The sequence below is a fragment of the Phocoena sinus genome, chromosome 18 (genome assembly GCF_008692025.1).
Source record: "Phocoena sinus isolate mPhoSin1 chromosome 18, mPhoSin1.pri, whole genome shotgun sequence".
Classification (NCBI taxonomy): domain Eukaryota; kingdom Metazoa; phylum Chordata; class Mammalia; order Artiodactyla; family Phocoenidae; genus Phocoena; species Phocoena sinus.
In genome coordinates, this window is record NC_045780.1 from 61,873,632 (window position 1) to 61,896,598 (window position 22,967).

The 22,967-nt window shown below is 37.3% G+C and overlaps 1 protein-coding gene across 1 annotated transcript in view; it reads left to right on the forward strand.

The window, feature by feature from the left end:
• The window catches only part of GPC5 (glypican 5), a 1,374,959-nt gene that overhangs the window by 274,024 nt on the left and 1,077,968 nt on the right, over window positions 1–22,967 (forward strand). Inside the window, exon 4 of the mRNA XM_032610694.1 lies at window positions 11,030–11,163. Within this exon, the coding sequence (XP_032466585.1) occupies window positions 11,030–11,163 (134 nt within the window). The remainder of the gene's footprint in view (window positions 1–11,029; window positions 11,164–22,967) is intronic.

Consider the following 22,967-nt stretch of genomic DNA (forward strand, 5'->3'; position numbering starts at 1 on the left):
AAATTTTCATATGCAGTTCTATGTTTCATATGCAGTTTAAATGTGGATTAGAAAGGTTTTGATGTGAAGCGTGGATTTCAGGTGCAACTACAGATCAGTAGCAATATGAAAAGCATTTTCATACTGGAAACAAATCTAATTTTTTAAGAAAATATTGAGGATTCTTATATCTGAGAACATGTAACATATGTTAAGTGTGACAGTTATAATGAAATCTGCCAATTTTGCTTTTCTTCCTTTTTTCTGAATTTTATTTTATTTTTTTATACAGCAGGTTCTTATTACTTACCTATTTTATACATATTATTGTATACATGTCAATCCCAACCTCCCAATTCATCCTGCCACGCCCCCCCACCACTTCCCCCCCTTGGTGTCCATACGTTTGTTCTCTACATCCGTGTCTCTGTTTCTGCCTTGCAGATTGGTTCATCTGCACCATTTTTCTACATTTCCCATATATGTGTTAATATATGATATTTGTTTTTCTCTTTCTGGCTTACTCCACTCTGTATGACAGTCTCTAGGTCCATCCACGTCTCTACAAATGACCCAATTTCGTTCCTTTTAATGGCTGGGTAATATTCCATTGTATATATGTACCACATCTTCTTTATCCATTCATCTGTAGATGGACATTTAGGTTGCTTCCATGACCTGGCTATTGTAAATAGTGCTGCAGTGAACATTGGGGCACATGTGTCTTTTTGAAGTATGGTTTTCTCTGGTTATATGCCCAGTAGTTGGATTGATGGGTCATATGGTAATTCTGTTTTTAGTTTTTTAAGGAACGTCCATGTTGTTCTCCATAGTGGCTGTATCAATTTTGCTTTTCTAATTGTTGAGCAGGTATTTGATCTCACCAAATAATTTCTTTGTGGTCGTTTGTAGATCAGGAAGTTACTGACTATTCATTTTATGATGTTACCTGCCCTTCTGTAGAAGAGAGGAAACTGTTACATTACTGTCTCATAAAATTGGAATTTGGGGGTTGTGTATCATGGGAGGACTTCTTTTCATCAATCAGTTATCCTGGTTTTCCTCCTAAACCCAGGTGAGAAATCAAGTTGTCTAATATCCTTGTAGTTCCTCCTTCTCCCGACCCCTATTCATTCCTAGGAATCTTAAAGGGAAATAACTGACATGTTTCCTCTCAGCCACTCCTACATACATAGGGGAGATGGGATTCTCTTGTCTCCTCATATATCTAGATCATTTTCAATCCAGATTATTTATGTAGGACACTTAGGAACTAGGACTTATATAATGTGAATCCCACACAACAGATGAAGATAAATACCACTAATCATAAAGAAGAGACCATTGATTCTATAATAACTAGAAACTCATCCACTAACTAGATTCAGTCTTAGCAAAGTTACTGTCCTGCTTTGGGATTCAATTTTCTCAGCCTTAGGTTAAGGTTAGATATCTTCTCTTAGAGACTAATAGAGACTTCCAGCTCTATTAGTCTAAAGTCCTTCCTCCTTCCCTCCCTCCCTTCCTTCCCTCCTTTCTTCCTTGTTTTTTCCCCCTTTATCCCTTCCTTCTTCTCTTCCTCCTTTCCAGTTTCTCTTCTCTCTCTCTTTCTTTTGAGGAGTATATTATCTGAATTATCTTTCTCCTGCTTCGGAAAGATTTTCTTTCTGACCGTCTTTACATTCTATATACGTTTTGTAATTTCATCCATTTTCATGGCTTTAACTATTGGCTCTATGCAGGTAATTCTAATCGTTAACTTGCTCTTTATTTCTAATCCACCATTTAGAACCATCTTTTCGAATGACCTCCAAATCCAAGTTCTAAATTAGAATTCACCTCCTGCTCTGGGGAGCAGATGAGCCCAAACAGTAAACTTATTCTATGGTCTAACTTCCACATATTGGTTATTGGATCTTTATTCACCCTGCTTGCCAGATTCAAAACTGCTAACAGCTTTATTTCTTCTTTTTTTAATCTCTTATAGTGAATCAACCAGTAGCCAAATCCCATTCATTATACTTATAAAAGAGCTTTCCCTTTCTCTTCTCAGATTTCGAGAGTTCTTATTAGGTTTATTCTAGGATTTTCTTGTTTTACCTATGGGACATGTCTCCTTGTCGGCCAGATCTTTCTAAAATGAGGCTCTGATAATGCTGTTCCTTTGCTTGAACCTTGTAATTAAGCCCCCTCCCAAACCCTTATGAACTTGCCCAACCTACTTTTCTAAGTTTGTTCTCATGGGAATAAAGCTAAAATCATGGATTTCATCTGCGTCTGGAAAAGTTAGCCTCATTATGATTTGTGGTAACAGATTTTACCCCTAACACCAGCCAGTTGTTTGGCAAACCATTTCCGAGAGTAATAGGGAACTGGGCAAGAGAAAATTAATGAACTCACATTTGTTGTTAAAACTAGAAAAATTGCCAATAGTATGTTCCCTCCAAATAGTTTAAAAGTAGCTTTTAATATAATGGAGCACAGCACATTTGACCCAAAACCATTCTGTTTCTTATTTTTGTCTGTTATTTATTATTATTGTTGTTGTTTTCCACCATGCTTGCAGAGTCATATCTTATGTAATTTCTTTTAACCAGCTCTTATTTTAACACCAAGCATCCTAGATATGGCCTGGTTTGGTCACCTGTTGCATACACAGTGATGTAGAGTCCACCTTTGCCTCATCCTCTGAAACAGATTGCTTAATAAACACTCACACCATCTCCACATTCACTGCTTTTCAAGTTATAGTATTTTAAACATTTTTGCTTTTCAATTTCATTATTATTAATAAACATTTTAAAAGATCTTTGCAAACCAAATGGAAGCTCTGCTGATGGATGTCAAATGAAAATGAACAGTTTTAAGTTGTTTCTTACAAAGCTTTTAGGGGTTATTAGCTAAAAGCTTTGAATATTTGAAGATTTAAATAAGACTGAGTGAACAGACAGAGGGATGCTGTAAACAGAAGTTTACACTTTGTATGTAGTGCCATGATTACAGTGAGAATGGAGAAAGTCAGCTAAGTGAAAAAGAGTTGTTGAAACAAATACTTGAGCAGAGTGGGAGAAGCGATATGGGTTAGGAGCAACTAAGAGAGTTATTTCAAGGTGAGATGGGAATTTGAAAATCACTGAGAAGCCAGACATGGAACTTAAAGCAGACACAGATAAGCATTAGGGAGGAAAACTATTTTTTTCCAAGACACTTCAGACTGATTGCAGGGGAGAATGGTAGAGACCAGGGTTGGGGGAGAATAAGGAGGAAATTGCAGTATAAGTCAAAGATGAAAAATTGTCAGAGTAAGTGGGAGGGATTTTTTCAATAGCAAGAAGGTGCTAGTATTGAAATGGTCCACCCCAATCGGCTCACTCAGGGAAGCTAAGGTGACAGGCTAATGTGCTGGTAACAGATGGTTTTCCATTCCCTTTCAATAAAGCATGAAGTAGAGCTCCCTGATAGCAAGTCAACACATATAAGGGCTCTGAAATTTATTTGTACGTATTGGAATCTGCTCTATATGCTTGTACCTTTGGATACAATTAAAGATGACTTATAAGTCTATGGCTTGTACATTTTCTTTTATCCTTGTAAAAAAATTGCAAAGATGATAATGGGAATAAAAATAATGTGAGGCTGGTACTTTCAGCTATCTTTCCGCCTTCCTAGGAAATAATGTGCAATAGCAGATATGGTCTTAGGTCCAAGATGGGATCGACAGGGTGAGATAAGATTTTCCTTATCTGGCAACTGCAAACTGGTTTTATTTTCTCAAGTTTAAAGGATGAGAAAACTGAGATTTGTAGAAGTTCTGTAACTTGTCTACAGCTCTATGGCTCATAACATGGGATCATAATTGCCATTCCTTTCTCTTTTACTCTTCTCCTTTGTTTCAAAATCTCCTGTAGTGTCGCCAGTGTTACTCTTGACATTCCCACCATCAACCTGTACCATCTTCCCTTGGTTCTTGCTACTAGGAGTTGTTGACAGTGAAGATACTTTCCACCTTTGTAATGAATATTTTAGCACCTTGTTAATATATTTACACTCCACTATCACTGTTTTTCCACTTCAGTGATTGGAAATTCACTCTGAGCTTTTTAATACCTTGACCTTACACATCCCTAACTTCTCACTTTCAGAAATTTGCTGAGTTCTGTTGATTTTTTTTCAAAACAAACCTTACTTTTTTAGAGCAGTTTTAGGTTTACATCAAAATCGAGGGGACGGTACCAAGATTTCCCACATTGCCCCTGCCCCAGCACGTGCAGAGCCTCTCCCGTTATCAGTATACTCCACCACAGTGATGATACATTGGCTACAATTGATGAACCGGCACTGACACATCATTATCGCCCCAAATCCACAGTTTAGAGTTCATTCTTGGTGTTGTACAGTTTACGGGTTTGGACAAATATATAGTGACATGTATCTACCATTAGAGTATCATACAGAGTAGTTTTCATTGCCCTAAAAATCTCTCTGTGTTTCTCCATTCATCCCCCCACCCATACCCACCCCTGGTAACCATTGAATTTTTACTGACTCCATAGTTTTGCCTTTTCCAGAATGTCATATACTTGGAATCATACAGTATGAAGCCTTTTCAGGGTGACTTCTTTCACTTAGTAATGGGCATTTAAGTTTTCTTTATGTCTATTCACAGTTTGATAGTTTGATTCCTTTTAGCACTGGATAATGTTCTGTTGTCTTGATGGACCACAGTTTATTTATCCATTTACCTACTGAAGGGCAGCTTGGTTGCTTCCAAGTTTTGGCAATCATAAATAAAGCTGCTATAAACATCTGTGTGCAGGTTTTTGTGTGGACATACATTTTTAACTCCTTTAGGTAAATACCAAGGAGTGTGATTGCTGGATCATATGATAAAAGTGTTTTTGGTTTTTTTTTTTTTTTTTTTTTTGATTTTGTAAGAAGCTGCCAAATTGTCTTCCAAAGGGGCTGTACTCTTTTGCATTCCCAACAGCAATGAATAAGAGTTTCTGTTTATCCACATCCTCGTCAGCACTTGGTGTTGTCAGTGTTCTGGATTTAGCCCTGCTGATTCTTCTTCTCTTCTCTCTGTACATGATTCATGAATCCTTCTCTTCATGGACACTGTCACTACTGTACTTCAGAATAAAATTCTCTTTCCTGAGAACTTCAGGATCTGTTAACAGTTTACCTCCCTTTAATGGGTCTCTCTCTCTAGTCCAACTTCTACAGGGCTTTCAGATCCATTGCTAAATATCAGTTCTGGAATTTTGCTTTTCCATTCAACAGCCATCAGAGGTTTTGTCTAGTAAATAAAACTTCTTAGCTTATCATTTTAAACCCTCCAGGATCTGACTCCAGCCTACTCTTCAAACATAATTTCCTTTTACTACTACCCTTCATGTTCCCTCCTTTCCAGGCGAACCAAATTTTTATCCATTTTTGATGTCAGCCTGATTTTTCTTGCACTTATATCTCTCAAGATTTTCACTCTGCCTTCCACCATTATTCTTTGTTCAGAAAACATTATATATCCAATCAGTCTCCAAGCTACTATCTCCCCCTCCTGTCTACCTCTATTTTGTCTGCTTCTTTCACCACTTCTTCTGCTGACTTTGGGCCCCAGCATTTCTCTAGTGTTCTACTGGAGGACCTTTCATCTCCCTCCCTGGAAACTGCTGTTACGAAGATTTTTCTCTCGTGGAAATCGTTAAGAAACCATTTTCCACCGTGGAAGCTTTTGCCTGCTTTCCATTTGCTTAGGCAAGTTCTTTAGCTTGATATCCAAGACATATTAAGGCATTTTTAAAGAATTGAGATATAATTGATCTATGACATTATATTAGTTTCAGGTGTACAACTTAATGATTAGATGTTTGTATATATTGTGAAATGATTACCACAATGTCTAGTTAACATCCATCACCATATATATCATGGCATTTTTTATGTCGTACCTTTTGCTATACTGCTTTCTTTCACTATGTACATTTTGTTCTATGAAACATGTTAAGTTGTTTACACCTCTTTGCCTTTCTACTCTCTCCTGGAAATTTCCTGCTTTGTCTACCTGACGAACCCCTAGTTTATCTTTTAATCTGCCATTTAGACATTACATACTGAAGCTCTTCCCTAAGCACCCCAAACAGAGTTAATCTGTTCATTTTCTACATGTTACAGTGTTACATCTTTTCCTTTTTTTATTGAAGTAGAGTTGACTTATTATATTAGTTTCAGGTGTACAATATAATGATTCAATATTTTTATAGATTATACACCATGAAAAGTTATTATAATATTATCGACCATATTCCCTGTGCTCTACATTACATCCCTGTGACCTATATTTTATAACTGATAGTTTGTACCTCTGAATCCCCTCCATCTAATCTGCCCATTCCCCCCCACCACCTGCCTCCCCTTTGGCAGCCACTAGCTTGTTCTCTATATCTGAGTCTGTTCCTATTTAGTTATATTTGTTTTTTCTTATATTTCACATATAAGTGAAAACACAGTATTTGTCTTTCTCTGTCTGACTTATTTCACTTAGCATAATACCCTCCAGGTCCATCCATGTTGTTGCAAGTGGCAAGATTTCATTCTTTTTTTAATGGCTGTATAATATTCCATTGTATGTACAGTTGATCCTTGAACAATGTGGGCTTGAACAGGTACACTTATATGTGGATTTTTTTCTTTGATAAATATGTACTACAGTACCACACTGTCTGCAGTTGGTTGAATTCATGGATGTGGATCTGTGGATACACAGAGTGGACTATAAAGTTATATGTGGATTTTTGACTGTATGGGGTTGGTGCCCCTAACTCCCACATTGTTCAAGGGTCAATTCTATTTACCATATCTTATTTAGCCATTCATCAGTTGATGGACACTTATTTAGGTTGCTTCCATATCTTGGCAATTGTAAATATTTGTGTATTTAATAATCTTGATTCTTCTAATCCATGAACACACAATATCTTTCCATTTATTTGTGTTGTCTTCAATTTCTTTCATCAATGTCTTATAGTTTTCAGAGTACAGGTGGTTCACCTTTTTGGTTAAATTTTTTCCTGGGTATTTTATTCTTTTTAATGCCATTGTAAGTGGAATTTTTTTTTTACTGATTTCTCTTTATGATAGTTCATTATAAGTGTATAGGAATACAACAAATTTCTGTATATTTATTTTATATCCTGTGGCTTTACTGAATTCATTTATTAGTTCTGGTAGTTTTCTGGTGGAGTCTTTAGGGTTTGCTATATATATTATCATGTCATCTGCAAATAGTGATAGTTTTACTTCTTCTCTTGCAATTTGAATGCCTTTTATTTCTTTTTGTTGTCTGGTTGCTGTCACTAGGACTTCCAATATTTTGTTAAATAAAAGTGAGAAGAGTGAGAATCCTGGTCTTGTTGCTGATCTTAGAGGAAAAGATTTTAGCTTTTCACTGTTGAGTATGATGTTAGCTGTGTGTTTCTCATAAATGGCCTTTATTATTTTGAAGCTTGTTCCCTGTATACCAACTTTGTTGACTGTTTTTATAATGAATGGATGTTGAATTTTGTCAAATGCTTTTTCTGTATCTGTTGAGATGATCATGTGATTTTTTATCCTTCCTTTTGTTAATATGGTGTATCACATTAATTGATTTGTGGATATTGAACCATCCTTGCATCCTGCAATAAATCCCACTTGATCATGATCTATGATCCTTTTATATTGTTGAATTCAGTTTGTTAATATTTTTTGAGGATTTTTGCCCCCATGTTTATCAGGGATATTAGCCTGTAATTTTCTTTTTTTGTAATATCTCTGGCCGGTCTTGGTATCAGGGTAATGCTGACCTTGTAGAATGAGTTTGGATGTATTCCTTCCTCTTTAGTTTTTCAGAATAATTTGAGAAGAATAGGTATTAACTCTCCTTTAAATGCTTAGTAGAATTCCCCTATGAAGCTATCTGGTTCTGGACTTTTGTTTGCTGGAAGTTTTTTGATTGCTGATTTAATTTAATTACTATTATTGGGTCTGTACAGATTTTCTGTTTCTTCCAGATTCAGTCTTGGAAGACTGTATGTATCTAGGAATTTATCCATTTCTTCTACATTGTCCAAATTTTGGCTTATAATTGTTTGTAGTATTCTCTTATGATTGTATGTATTCCTGGGATGTCAGTTGTAACTTCTTCATTTCTAATTTTGTTTATTTGGGTGCTCTCTCCTTTTTTTTTTTTTTTTTTATGAGTCCAGCTAAGGGTTTATCAAGTTCATTTATATTTTCAAAAAAACAGCTCTTAGCTTCATTGATCTTTTCTTCCTCTTTTTTTTGTTCTCTATTTCATTTATTTCTACTCTGATCTTTACTATTTCCTTCCTTCTACTATCTTTGGTCTTTGTTTGTTCTTCTTTTACTAGTGCTTTTAGGTGTCAAGTTAGATTGCTCCTTTGACATTTTTCTTGTTTCCTGAGATAGGCTTGTATCACTATAAATCCCTCTTAGGACTGCTTTTGCCACATCCCATGGATTTTGGAAAGTTGTGTCTTTATTTTAATTAGTATCAAGGTATTCTTTGATTTCTTCATTGCCACATTGGTTTTATAGTAGCATGTTGTTTACTCTCCATGTGTTGGTGTTTTTTTCCAGTTTTCTCCCTGTAACTGATATCTAGTTTCATATCTTTGTGGTCAGAAAAGATGCTTGATATGATTTCAGTCTTCTTCAATTAATTGAGACTTGTTTTGTGGCCTAGTATGTGATCTGTCCTGGGGAATGTTCCATATGCACTCGAAAAGAATATGTATTCTGCTGTTTTGGGATGGAATGTCCTGTAGATATCTGTTAAGTCCATCGAGTCTAATGTGTCATTTAAGGGCAATGTTTCTGTACTGATTTTCTGTCCAGATTATATGTCCATTGCTGCAGGTAGGGTATTAAAGTCCCCTACTTTTGTATCACTGTCATTTTCTCCCTTTATGTTTGTTAATATTTTCTTTATGTATATAGGTATGCCTATGTTAGGTTCATACATATTTAAGAATTCTTCTTGGATTGACTCTTTCATCATTATGTAATGTCCTATTTTGTCTTTTGCTCTAGACTTTGTTTTCAAGTCTGTTTTGTCTAATACGGGTATTGCTACCAAAGCTTTCTTTTTGTTTCCGTTTGCGTGGAATACCGTTTTCCATCCTCTCACTTTCAGTCCGTGTGTGTCTTCAGCATTGAAGTGAATATCTTGTAAGTAGTATATGGATGGGTCTTGTTATTTTTATTCATTTAACTACCTTATGTCTTTTGATTAGGGCATTTAGTCCATTTATATTTAAAGTGATTATTATAGGTATGTACTTATTGCCATTTTGTTCATTCTTTTCTGGAGGTATTTGTAGTTCTTCTCTGTTCTTTTCTTCTTTTAGTCTCTGCCCTTGTGGTGTGATGATTTTCTTCAGTATTACTTTTAGGTTCCTTTGTTTTTTTGTGTATCTATTGTAGGTTTTTGGTTTTTGGTTACCATGAGGTTCATATATATAAATATATATATTTTATATATATAAGATTTGTTTTACATTTTCAAATTCTTTGTTAAAATTCTCACTGTGTTCCTATACACTTCTCCTGAGTTCAGTGAGCTTTTTTAGGACTGGTACTTTGGACATTCTATCAAGTGAATTACTTATCTCCATTTCATTAAAGTTTGCTTTCTGTTGTTTGTCTCTATAAATTAGATGAAGCAATTACCTCTCCTGCTCTTGAAGGTATGTCCTTGTCTGAGAGTATCCCTATGCTGACTGTGTGTGCCCAGTGGCTTTGGCAGGAGGACTGGAGCCGAAGTGAGCATGGGCCAGGGCCTTTCCCAGCATTCTCTGGGGCTGTCACATTGGCAGGGTGGGCTGGAGCCTGGTGTGGGCCAGGCCTTTTCTTAAGGTGCATGTGCGTTTTGATGTTTGGGGGGATTGTTTTTTCTTTCCTTCTAAATTGTCAGCTCTTTTGGGGTAAATTCAGTTTCTAATCTTTTATGTCCTATAGCATCTAATACATGTTCTTTGCAAATATTGGAACAAAATAATTATGGTTTAAATAAATGAGTTGATGCATAATTCCTGTAATGCTCATTCATGGAAAATTTTAAAAACTTTAGAACTTTAAGGCAACTTTGGAATATTTTTTTCTAAGTTCTTCACTTTACATATAAGAGAATCAAGTTTTAAAAAGTTCTGCCACTGTTTTCAAGATCTCAGCAATTAAGAAGGAAAAATTAGGACAGGAACCAAAGTCTCCTGATTCTCAGGCAATGCTTTTATGTATTTTTAATTATATGACTATGCCTTTTTAAATGTATAGGTTATCTTGTGAATCTTTTTTGATGCTTTACATGGTAATGTGTCCAATTAATTCCTTAATTTTCAATGATAATTATATATGAAGATCTTTACTAGATAAGTAGTATTAAAAAATAAAATTTTCAATTCTATAAATAATTTTTAAAAAAGAGACCATAAATAACACCCTTGAAATCAAACCAGATTGAGGAAAAAGATATACAACTATTACAAAATGAGATCTTATATAAAAATATTTATTGCCATTTCTAAGAAAGCATTTTAAGAAGAAAACTACCCTTAGAACTCATATAGAAATGGACCACATATTCAATAGCAAATTGTTTTATTAAAGAAAATTAGTACAAGTAAGTAATTAGTCATACATATGGTTATAAACCATAAATAATATCTACTTTGATTAGTTTTATTTATACAAGCAGGCTAGTTTATTAATGTAGTTCTCTGATTTTGCATATATGTTTTTATTCGTGTATTTTGCACTTGCATACATGCAAACTGTATAAATGTGTATAGCATCAATTTATTATGGCTGCCGTTTTATACAGATAATTTTATCCCCTTTATTTTAAAAATTAACAAACATTGTATGTCTTAAAGGTTATTAGTGTGCTATAAATAAGAATATGTTATTGTTTTGGACTCTAGTGAACATTACATTCTCAGAAAGGCTGGAGCATGCTTTCTAACTGTCTTTAATATTTTCTATTTAAAAGGTAAATAAGATTTGTGGCCGTCCAATCAGAACACCCACACAAAGCCCCCGTTGTTCTTTTGATGGGAGCAAAGAGAAGCGTGGAATGAAGATCTTTATAAGAAATGGGGAAGAGACACTTGCCAACAGAAGAAAGTAAGACATTTGTTTTACAACCAGAAAGAGAAAAGAAGTAAGCTATTAATTTTTACAACAGAATAGAATGTATTCTATTCTTGCAGGGGTTGAATTAAGAATTAAGTAGAACAAAATACACTATTGAAGAAACAAAAGATCAACATTAATTACCTTTAAAATTCAGTGCTTCCTCCTATTCTGTTAATTAGGAAGATTAAGTTCAACTCAGGAGACCAAAAAACCTTTCTGTGATAAGGGAACATTTTTTATGACACAATATGGCAGGCCTTACATACATATGATCATTGTACACTTCAAATGTGGCTAGTGTTCAATGTTGTACAGCAATCTGTAACACTCGGTCATCTTGCCTAACTGAAACTGTGCCCCTTGAAGAGTAACTCCCCATTTCCCCTTCCCTGTAGTCAACAGTATTGCATTGTACACTTCAGAATTTATTAAGAGGGTAGATCTCATGGTAAGTGTTCTTACCACAATAAAATAAAAAATTTTTAAATGTAGCTAGTGTGACTGAGGATTGAATTTTTAACGTTACATAATTTTAATTAGTTTTAGTCAAAATTTTACATGTAGCTAATAGCTACTAGATTGGACAGAATGCAACACAGAGAGAGTATTCATGTAAATGATGTGATAAGTATTACTGAATGTTAAGTACCTGTTAAAAAATGTAAAGTGTCCATACCTTTTACCTGGAATGCTGAAAATTACAATCTTTCGTTTCAAAATGATAAGCATTAACTCACATTTCTACCACTGTGCCCGTGATTAATTATTAAATTAATTGTTAAAGCCTTCATTAGTGTCCGGTTGCTTGAGAATTGGTGATTAAACTAAAAACTTTTTAATACTGGAGGAAACTATTATTTATTTATTTTGGTATTCAGTTGACCAGTACAATGGCAAATACTAGATTCTCAGTAGGTATTTTTGAATTGACCTGAAATTCAGAATTCTGTGTTTATTAATTCAAATAATTATTTCTAAAAATACCTTATGGAGAATTCAGTATTTTAAGTACTTTACTCCCTATAATGTAAAATCTGTTTCCTTTTGAGATAGTGCTCTTAATTGCCCCATTCTCTCCTCAGCTGGGTTATTAGCACAGGGTAAAGAACTGAGCTATTACTGGCTATGTGCTACAGCTGAAAACAATTAGCACATTGTTTGCAAGTAAAATAGCTGTGTTTTTATGTTTTTTTCAATTTAAACATCTATAGTGATCAGTAGTTATTTCTTGCATTTGAGAAATCAGTATGCCTTGGCTATGGTGGTTCTTATAATAAAACCCAGCTAAGGAAGATATTACCTTCCTAAAGATCATGTCAGTTTCACCACCAAAACAGCCTAGTTGCTGGAAAAGCAAAACAAAACCCGGTACTTAACATGGTTTATTCCCTTGCAAAACTAAGACCATGCAGGTGAAATGTTACAGAATGGCTCAGCAGCAATGAGGGGCTTATCTGAGTGGAAAGTTTTATAAGTATCTATCCTGGCCATTGAATAGACCTCCATGTCACCAAGCTTGCAAACTCATTATTTCTATGCCCTTGACTGGTCAGCCGCCATTAACCATTTCCCATGAATCAGGGTAGGCTCATCACTGGCCAATCTCTTGCCACGTAAGGTGAACAACCAGAGGTCCTGCACTTGAGCCAGCTTAAGCATTTCACTTTTACACATTTTTTATTGCCATTCCTGAATGGAACTTAATTTCTGTGGCAGTATATTTCCTCTTGATGCCTATATATTGTGCAGACCTATCCATAAAGTAGACCTGAATTTTATCTATCCTTTCCTGTCGTAAAGTAGACTTTGTCATCCAAGCAGTGCAGAAGGCTGCAAGTAAGAGTTTATTTGGGCTATTAGGAATTGCAATTCAGGAGAGAGATTTGGGTGAAACTAAAAGGGTGTTGGAGCAGAGGAAAGAGTCAGGGGCTTATAAAGATAAAAGCTACAGTGTTGTTAAAGTTGTCTGGCAAGAATTATGATTGACTCTGATACAAGAAAGGAAATATTTATTCTTAAGGGCTATTTTAGGGTAAGGGTTCAATAAGTAGATAGGCTGTCACGAGTTATTTGTGGTAAGTATCCGATAAGTATCATTGGGCAGGTGTTCTGAGTGCCTGCATTAAGACAGTAAGTGGTCAAAGGTCAGATTCCATCCAGGTCCAGATGTACATAAGTCACACTTCCTCAGTGGACTCCCAGCTCCATTTTAGAAAGCTCTCTTAGCAATACTACTTTGATTTTCCTTTTATAACCTGAATTTTATTTATCCTTCATCAACTTATCTTTCCCCATGAGGTCATAAATTTTGATTTAAGTAGGTGGGGCAGTGTAGCAGGAATAGGTGCTTAGTGAGTCAGGGCTAATTTCCATGCATCTTACTTGTCCTTTTCCCACCTGCTTGAGCCTGATTTCCAGTCGATCATGTCCACTTGATGTTATATTGCTTCTATACAAGCCCGATCTTACAGCCTGGCAGCTCAGATAGTACTTATTTCCTTATGAGCATCTCAGGTTGCAGAATCATTTGCTGGTTTATGGTCAAGTGTGCAGGTTCTGCCAGAGGCAAGTTGTAAACCAACCAGCTGACTGACCTACTGAATGACAGATGGACCAACCAACCAAACAAACAAAAATAGTGTTCAGTAAAAAAATAAATGACTTTACTCTAAAACCCTTGGTGTCTATACTGTGATTCTTCTTATGGGGCTTTCTGGAGTCTCCGCAGAGCATCTTTATTTGCCACCAGTACTTCAGTCACCATTGCATAGGTGAACTGGGTCATCTGGACTGAATGTCAGAGTACCTTGGTGCATGCTGCTTCATAAATGGGTTGTAGCAACACAGTACGTTGTAATATGTGTGCAATATGTTTAAGATGCAAAGGGATCCCAAAAGCTCTGTGCTTCTTCCTGTGCTTTAGGTCATCTTAAGTGGTGAAATTTGTCTTTTGCACGAGAAGAATATCCCAATCAGATTCAGACTACTAGACATTTAGAAACCCTGCTGAATTGTCAAGCACTCAAAATGTCAATATTTTTCCCCACCAGAATCATTCAGACTAAGTTATCTAGCATAATGCGATCAATATTTGATTATCAGCATGGTAGGAGGTCTAGATGATCATGGCTCCTGTCTATCATGGAGTGGGAGAATTGCCTTGAGGTCTAACAGTGAAGGGGTTCTTGCCAGCTGAAAGTGAAACGTTTCTAATTGTCCTTACTAATTGGTAAAGAGAGAAAAGCATTTGTCAGGTCATTAGCTGCATAGCAGGTGGCAGGACATGTATTGATTTGCTCTAGCAGGCACCACATACAAAGGAGTATGTAATTGGAGTCACCCTCTGACTCAGGTTATGATAATCCAACCGTTTTCTGTGTCCACCCCCTGTGCATAGACCAGCCAGACAAGTGAGGTCAATGGTGAAGTGTTAAGATCACCACCACTACAACTTTCATGTCTGATGATGACCCTAAACTCAGCAATTCCCAGGGATATTGTGATAGTGTGATTTATAGTAAGAAATATGTATTTGTTCTTTGACACCATTCGTGGCATAGACTCCTAAAATGCTTGGATTTTCCTAAGTGATGAGAGAAGAACGGTGTCTTTCATTATGTTAATGAGGTGACTTTTGGGTCCCACCTAAGGATGGGGCTGGCTGCCTGGAGAGCCAAACATGTGATTAAAAGGCTGGAACTTTCAGTCCCACCTCCAGTGAGGGGTGAGGGGCCACAGGTTGACTCAATCGACAGTGGCCATGAGTTAATCAATCCCACCTGTGTAATGAAGCCTCCATAAAACCCCCGATGGTTTGTGGAGCGTCTGGGTTGCTGAGCCTGTGGAGGTGCAGGGCGATTGGCGTGCCTGGAGAGGGCATGGAAGCTGTGTGCTCCATCCTCCAGTGCCTTGCCCTGCGCAGCTCTTCCATCTGGCTGTTCCGGAGTTATATCCTTTTACAATAAACTGTTGACCTAGTAAGTAAAACATTTCTCTGGGTTCTGTGAGCCGCTCTAGCAAATTAGTCAAACTCGAGGGGGGAGTGGGTAGTGGGAACGTGTGATTTATAGCCAACTGGTCAGAAGTACAAGTAACAACCTGGACTTGAGACTGGCACCTGAAGTGTGTGTGTGTGTTGGAGGGGGTGGGACACAGTCTCGTAGGACTGAACCATTAACCTGTGGAATCTGATGCGCTCTCTGGGTGGAAAGTGTCAGAATTGAATTGGATTTTTAGATACGCTGCTGCTGTGGGAAATTTGCCTTTTGTTGGTATGGGGACCCTCACTCCTCTCCACATACTGGAATTGGTACCAGAACCAAAACAGCTGTGATACTCTCTTGTTTTACTATTTTTTGTACAAGAGGTAGTTTCAGGGATTTCAGTTTGGCCCCCATTCCGTGCATTGAGGAACCATTGTGGGGATTGTGCAAGGGATGTGTATGTCTCTTCCAAAGACATATTGAGAAGCGTGAAACAGACACACTTCTGTGGATTCATTGGGCCCAGTGTGAGACAGACTGAGCCTAAAATTTCATTTTCATTTTGTAACCGAAAGTGGGGTCCGGCTGCTCGCCACTCAAAAGTCAATAAAGAGGCAAGGTTGGGGCTTCCCTGGTGGTGCAGTGGTTGAGAGTCCGCCTGCTGATGCAGGGGACACGGGTTTGTGCCCCGGTCCGGGAAGATCCCACATGCCACGGAGAGGCTGGGCCCGTGAGCCAGGGCCGCTGAGCCTGGGCGTCCGGAGCCTGTGCTCCGCAACTGGAGAGGCCATAGCGTTGAGAGGCCCGCGTACCGCAAAAAAAAAAAAGGCAAGGTTGGTGGAAAGGAAAGCTTGCTTTATTTGGGATGCTGGCGATGGGGGGGAGGGCAGAATCCTGTCCAAAGGCCGACTGGCCCCCCTCGCACTGACAATCAGTGGGCAAGAGCTTTTGTAGATGGAGGGAGGGGGCTACATGCAGAAACAGCACAGTCAGCTCTGACAGTCATCTTGAAATTGGTCATGTGGTGGTCTGACCAGCGTCATCTTGATTGTTTTAAGTACCATTAATCTTCAGTTCCAGGGTCGGTTTGTTCCCATTTCTTTGAGGCCAGTTCTCGGAATGATGGCAGCTTATGTCATGGCTACAGCCTGGTCATCATGTAGTTCACCTCTTTCACCTGGTGAGGGTATCAATATCTACAAAACAGCTCACAGGATACCGCTCAGAATATGATCTATAGCCCATGAAAAGGAACTAAAGGTCCTTAATTATGCTTAATGACTAAACTATACTATTAGTCTTGTTGGACTGTTTCCTTTGTTTCTGCATTTTCTCACTTTTCTGATTAAAACTTATTCTTTTTTTTTTTTTTTTTTGTGGTACGTGGGCCTCTCACTGTTGTGGCCTCTCCCGTTGCGGAGCACAGGCTCCAGACCGCAGGCTCAGCGGCCATGGCTCACGGGCTCAGCCGCTCCGCGGCATGTAGGATCTTCCCGGACCGGGGCACGAACCCGTGTCCCCTGCAATGGGCAGGCGGACTCTCAGCCACTCACCACCAGGGAAGCCCTAAACTTATTCTTTGCCCAAAGTTTTTTCACAGACAAAGCCAGACTGAGGACATGGGGGGCAGGGATCGTAGGGTCCTGCTCCATTTCAGTTTGACCTCTATGAGCCTCATTTAGACAGAGTAGAATGGCATTTTGGGTCTTTAGGATTAAAGTTAACTGAGAGCTGGTGTCTATTGCTGGGAAGCAAAAAGGGCCACAGGACCCTTAAGGAAAGATGGGAAGAAAGCTTTATGCTGCATAATTGTTGGGCTTGTTCAGGGATCTTTCTCAAGAGAACCCAGCCTTAGTATAGTGAAGGTACTCAGAAGCTGGGATTAGGAGCTAGGTGAGAGACTGAGAATTCTTTTTGTGGCAAATAAAGTGACATTTCTTTTTCTTGTACTTTATATTTTTGTTAATTCAGATCTCTTATTTCATGGGTGAGCTATTTTCTTATCACTCTAATCAATTTATTAACTAATATAGTTTAATAATAGTTATATAAGTTAACTAATACAAACTAATATAGTTTGAAATTTTTATTTCCTAAAATTTTCCTGTTTTCTCATTTCCTTTTTTTCTGTGAGCTCAGTTTCCTACTAGATTCCTTTTTAAATTTAACTTAACCATTTGTAAGAGTTTCTTTTTATGTTCTATATATTGTTTGTCAGTTTTAGACTTTGCAAACATTTTCTATCTATGATGATAGTTCAGTTAAATGTAAATGAGTTGATGTGTAACTTAAGATGATCTTTGTTAAACAGAAACTGAGTTATAAAATGTTTTCCTTGTTTAAAAATTCTGCCTGTGTCAATTCAAAAGGATAGTCTACTATTCTTTTTCATTCTAGCATTATAGTTTTGTTTCTCCTCATTGTTAATATATGTAGAGGACTGTATCTTTATATATGTTATGAAGTAAGTTCCAACTTAATTTTCCAAATTCTGAGGCAGATTTCAAGGGTTGCTCTAAAACAATCCGTCCTTTTTTTTTGCTTCATACTCATTCCAAGTTCCCTTAGATAGATACACTGGCCTGTTTATAAGCTCTCTCTGAAATTGCTGTTTACTGGGTTTTGGTTTTTTTTTTTTTCTTTTTTTCTCTTTTGCTCTTAAAGATTTTCTTAAATCTTGTTAGCCCTTTACCTACTGTTTTTCAAAATTCTCTTAGATGTTTGTAGAATTATTTTTTCAAATATATTTTATAATCTCTTGAGTTTTGATTAGGGTTATATTGAATACAAAGATCGATTCAGACAAAGATATGTTTATAATGCTATATGTGGCTACTTTTTTGTACTCTGTTTCTAATGGTCAGTCTGTTCATGGGACTGGGTTTTCTCTGTGGACGATCACATGGTGCACTGGTACAGCTGTTCTGGCAAGAGGCTTGCTGTACCTGGTAAAACTCATATACTCTATGCACTACAGTCTACCTTTTAAGGATGTATCCAAGAGAAACTCTTGCTCATATCCAGTATAATTGCTCTAGTTGTAAAATGCATCAGTGTCTCTGACACTGTCTTACCATGTAAATGAAAAATAAACACTGTTCTATTTACTAAAACTTTAAACTGTTTTTACATATAAATAAGTCATAGTCTTTAAAAATTATATTGTCATAATTGACTTTAGATTTATTTTCTTTATTGGTATAGCTTATAAAAACTTCTGTTTTAAATTATGGCACCTGATTTAAAACATACATATTTTCAGGTCTTTGTGGCAGAGTAAGAGTTAAGTTTATATAGTTTCCTTTATTCAAACAATTCTTTTGAGGTTTATATAACCATTGTTGACATAAATAATTTGATCTTTGGCAGGGGTAGCCAACAATATTTATTAAGAGGTGATTAATAGTTTTTGTTTTTTAATTGGAATGTCTAGTGCATGGTTCAAAAACCAAACTCTACTGAATTAAAAAAAAAAACAAAAGCAGAAAGATGAGTTTATTGCAAGGATTTCAACCTGCAAACTGGTAAACTCAAGGCTATGGGAGTAGTGAGTACTGATTGCTCACAGACTAAGGGATTTTTATGGTATAAATATGGAAGTTATTTGGCTTTTTCAGGTAATTGTTTGGCTACTGGTCTTCTTTCTTATTTGGATCAGGGTACCTGAGTTAGGAGAATAGGAAGTCCAGAGATGGCATGGACAGACGTGGTGTTTGGGGATTGGCTGGTGTCCTCCGCCAATTTCTGAGAAGAGCTGTAAATTCCTGTAAGGTTAGGTTAGGTTAAGTTTCCTTTATGCACCTATGATGACCATCTTCATTTTGTCCTTGACATAAATGACTCAATTTTAGGTTGGTTCTACAGTGTTTTACAGTGATATATAATATACTGAAATAGTAGTTGGGTTTAAGGCTACCATTTTGTTATCCCTTTATACCATACTTTTTCTTCCTCCTTTCTTGCCTTCTTTTGAGTTTAGCTGGTATTTATTATTTTTTTATCTTCAAAGCTTTTTAGATTTGTGTTTCTTCAGTATTCTCAATGGCTATCATAGAGATTAAAATATGCACTTTAAATGTTTTACCATCTACTTTAAATTAAAAGTTTTACCACTTCATTGAACAATATAAGTACCTCAAAACAGTTTCAGTCTATTATTCTCTTCCTAGCTTTTGTGCTATTTTTGTCAACAAATCTTACTTCTACCAACATTTTAGCAACCCCCAAGACATTACTGTTATTGTTGTCTGTAAGTAGTCAATATTTACCTATAATTACCTATTTTGTTCGTGTGCTTTTAAAATTTATTTCTGTGCTCATCTAGAAATCTTTGCTTTAGCCTTAGTACATCTTTCATTGCTTATTACTAGTGATGAGTTTTCTCAGCTATTGTTTGTCTGAACATATCTTCACTTTTGAAGAATATTTTCACTAGGCCTAGAATTTCAAGGTGTTGCCAGATACATTTTTTAAAACGGTAAATGTCCAAGTCATAATTAAGTTCATGGCATGACACTGTATTAAGGAGTATGAAGGGTTTAATGGAAACATTTAATGTGAAAGGTAACTAAGGTAGTTGATGTTGCTGGCGCCCTGCTTGCATCCCTTTACCTGTCCATTTTGTCTGCTTCTTGGTTGCTGTGTCCTGGCTGCGGATAACGCACAGCTGCCTTATTATCTGGGGAATTGACCTCAACAGATAGGAGCCTTCTGTGTTTATTATCTATTGCTACCTAACAATCATTCCAAAACTTAGTGTCTTAAAGCAAAAATAAGCATTTATTATGTAACTTTCTGTGGATCAGGAATTTGGGAGCTGCTTAGCTGTGGGGTTTTTAGCTCGGGGGTCTCTGGGAGATTGCTGTCAAGAAGTCAACTGGGGCCATAGTCATTTGAAGGCTTTAGTGGAGCTGGAGTATCATCTTCCAAGATAGGTCACTCACATGGCTGTTGGCAGGAGGCCTTGTTTCTTGTCACAGTGACCTCTCCATAGGACTGCTTGAGTTTTCTCACCACATTGTGGCCGGTTTCCCTCAGTGTAAGCAATCTGAGAGAAAGCAAGGGAAAGCCGTAGTTTCTTATAATGATCCAGCCTCCGAAGTCCCACACTGTCACTTTTGCGATATCCTAAAAGTTATATAAGTCAGTTCTATTCAGTGTGGAGGGGGACTACACAGAGGCAGGAAGGGAAAGATTACTGGGGCTCATCCTGGAGAGTGGCTATACACCATCTCATGCACATGGGTGAGGGGGTAAACTCCCACTACCTCACCCTGTCGGTGGCAGCTTGCAGGCAATGACTGACACAGGAGCCTACAGGGCTCACCCCTTGCTCAAGGGGTATAGACCAAAATATGTGGTGAAATTCACACTGCAGCACCCCTTGTGGAATCTGGCTGAAGATGAGACAACATCACTGCTTAACTTCTTCCTCCCCACTCTATCTGGCTTCCCTGACTACCTCTGTCTTACGAGCATCCCTCAGTGAGTCACCTGCGTCCACATTGCTGTGTCAGACACTGCCTCTAGGAAATCTGACCTAGAGATGTCTGAAGAAGTTCCTAAAATAAATGCAGAATAAGTGTAAACTAAGGCAGAAGTATAGTCTCCTAACATAAATATAGATATTTCTCTATATATTCCTAAGTTCCTAACTTCTTTTTTCCCCCACTTTTTCTGAATTCATAGGGAACCTTTCTGTTGAACGCATTGCCGCCTTCTCCTATTTGTAAAATTTGAAGAAGGGAATTTACATATTAAAATCTGTCTCTGGATCTGAGGGTTGTGCTAAACTTGTCGATAGAGTCTGGAAAAAGGAGCTAAACTGTAGTTTATTATTATTTTAATCACATTTTGGAGATGTACTTATTCAGTCTACCCAGTTTTTCCCACGTATATAGCATGATGGTAATGAGCTGATTGGAGACTTGGAGTGATTGATACATACCAGTTACAAAGGTCTCCGAAAGTTGAGAAAGGCAAGGAAAAGGCTTTAACCATCTAGCAAAGCATCACTATTTAGCCTTAGTTTGGGGCAGAAGCCAAGTCAACACAGCTGTAAAGGACACTGCCCTCATATAGCTGTCTAAACCAGCCCAGGCAGAGTGCTTTCCCTATGGCAGTTCCCGCTCTCTGCTTGATTGCTTGAAGTTAGCTGGTAAGAGTAAGCTATTAGCAAGCTTAAATCAGTGATAATTAGCTGTACATTATTATTTCAAAGCGGTGTGGCTGTGCCAGTTAAGTGGGTAATTAGGAAAACCCCAGGACAATAAATTAAGAGAGAGTCTCAACATCGGTGCCCCATCTGTTCTCCAGCTAGCATTCCAATTAGCCAAGCCTCTCATTTAAGAATATGCTGATTAAGGGGTGGGCTGTATGCCTGAGTGTGTATTGGGGTAATAAGACTTAGGTTTCAGTAAAAGTAAAATGTTTTTAACGTCAGAGGTGATTTTGACATGAAGGTGGGGAAAGGAGAATTTTTAGAAATAATAGATTTTCAATGTTGGAAACGAAATATAATTTAACTTGTTTTATGAGTTTTTGTTTCTCTCAGTTTTCTCCTCAGAACTTCTTTGGGATATTGTATCAACGGGAAGTTCCATTTTATTCTAATGTGATTATTAAATCTTGAATTGGATGAAAATTTTACCACTTGGAACATGAAGAATTTTATTTATTGAGGATGGGAACTAAAGAGGACACTTGAAATTGCATAGTTTAAGGAGAGGAATGAGTCGGGGCCTCATTCTTATTCAGGATGGGTCTGTCTATGAAAGCCAATTAATTGTTACCCTGTACCTCACAGGAGAACACAGTGATGTGGTTAAAAATAATTAAATTACAGTAGGAAAAATCTTTAAACATATACTGAATGAAGAACAGTTAACATTATTTAGGATGACTGCCAAGATAGCTCAAAAGGTTCATATTAAGTAGAATCAGTTGGCTTAAAATACATGAATTCACAGCTACGTTGTTAAACCTTATTTAGTAAAATACTTTATTGAAACCACGATTAATTTTTAAAATTCTTGATGTGCGTGTGTTTGGGTAAATGTATTTGTTTACATGGGTAAATCAGTATTGATAGACTGGGCTTAATGAATTGTATATACACATACTCAGCGGATGAAAATATCCATGGGTCAGGGAAAAGTCAACGCTTTGAGAAAAATTTAATATCATTTGTAGGACTGGAGAAAGCAATTTCCAATCTGTTTCCTAAAAGGAAGTTAGTGCTTCTTTGAGGTGCCATTGTTATTTATTATCTGTACGTTTAATTTACTAAAATAAAGGCCATGTTTCCCTTCAATGAGGACATTTCTGTTGAATTTAAGGACAGTGCTTAGTGAGTGGTGGCAGTGAGGTCACCTAGGGCAGGGCAGGCCAGGTGAGGCTTTGGATGAGGGGCCAGAGGCCAGGCCAGAGCAGGGCTAAGAAAACGTGAGCGCAAGGCAGGCTAGCGTCAAGCCCTACATGAATAATGCAGGGCAGGACCCCATGGGTCAAAACCCAGGCACACAGGAAGAAGGAATGCCAGGAGGCAGAGCAAACATGTGGCAAAAGTTTCGGCTAGTGCTGCTTAACCTTTTGTGGGTCATGCATCCCACTGAGAATCTGATAAAAACTTTGCAGAACAAGAAAGTTCATAACAAAGGACTTTAAAACTGTGTTTGCTCTTATTTTCTAGATGTTCGTGGAAAAAATTAACGACCATTTCATGAAATATCTGAAACTAAATCCAAACAAACGGGCAATTAAGCTAATATTCTACAGTGTTTGTGTTGAAAGGAGAGATGGCTCCAAGTA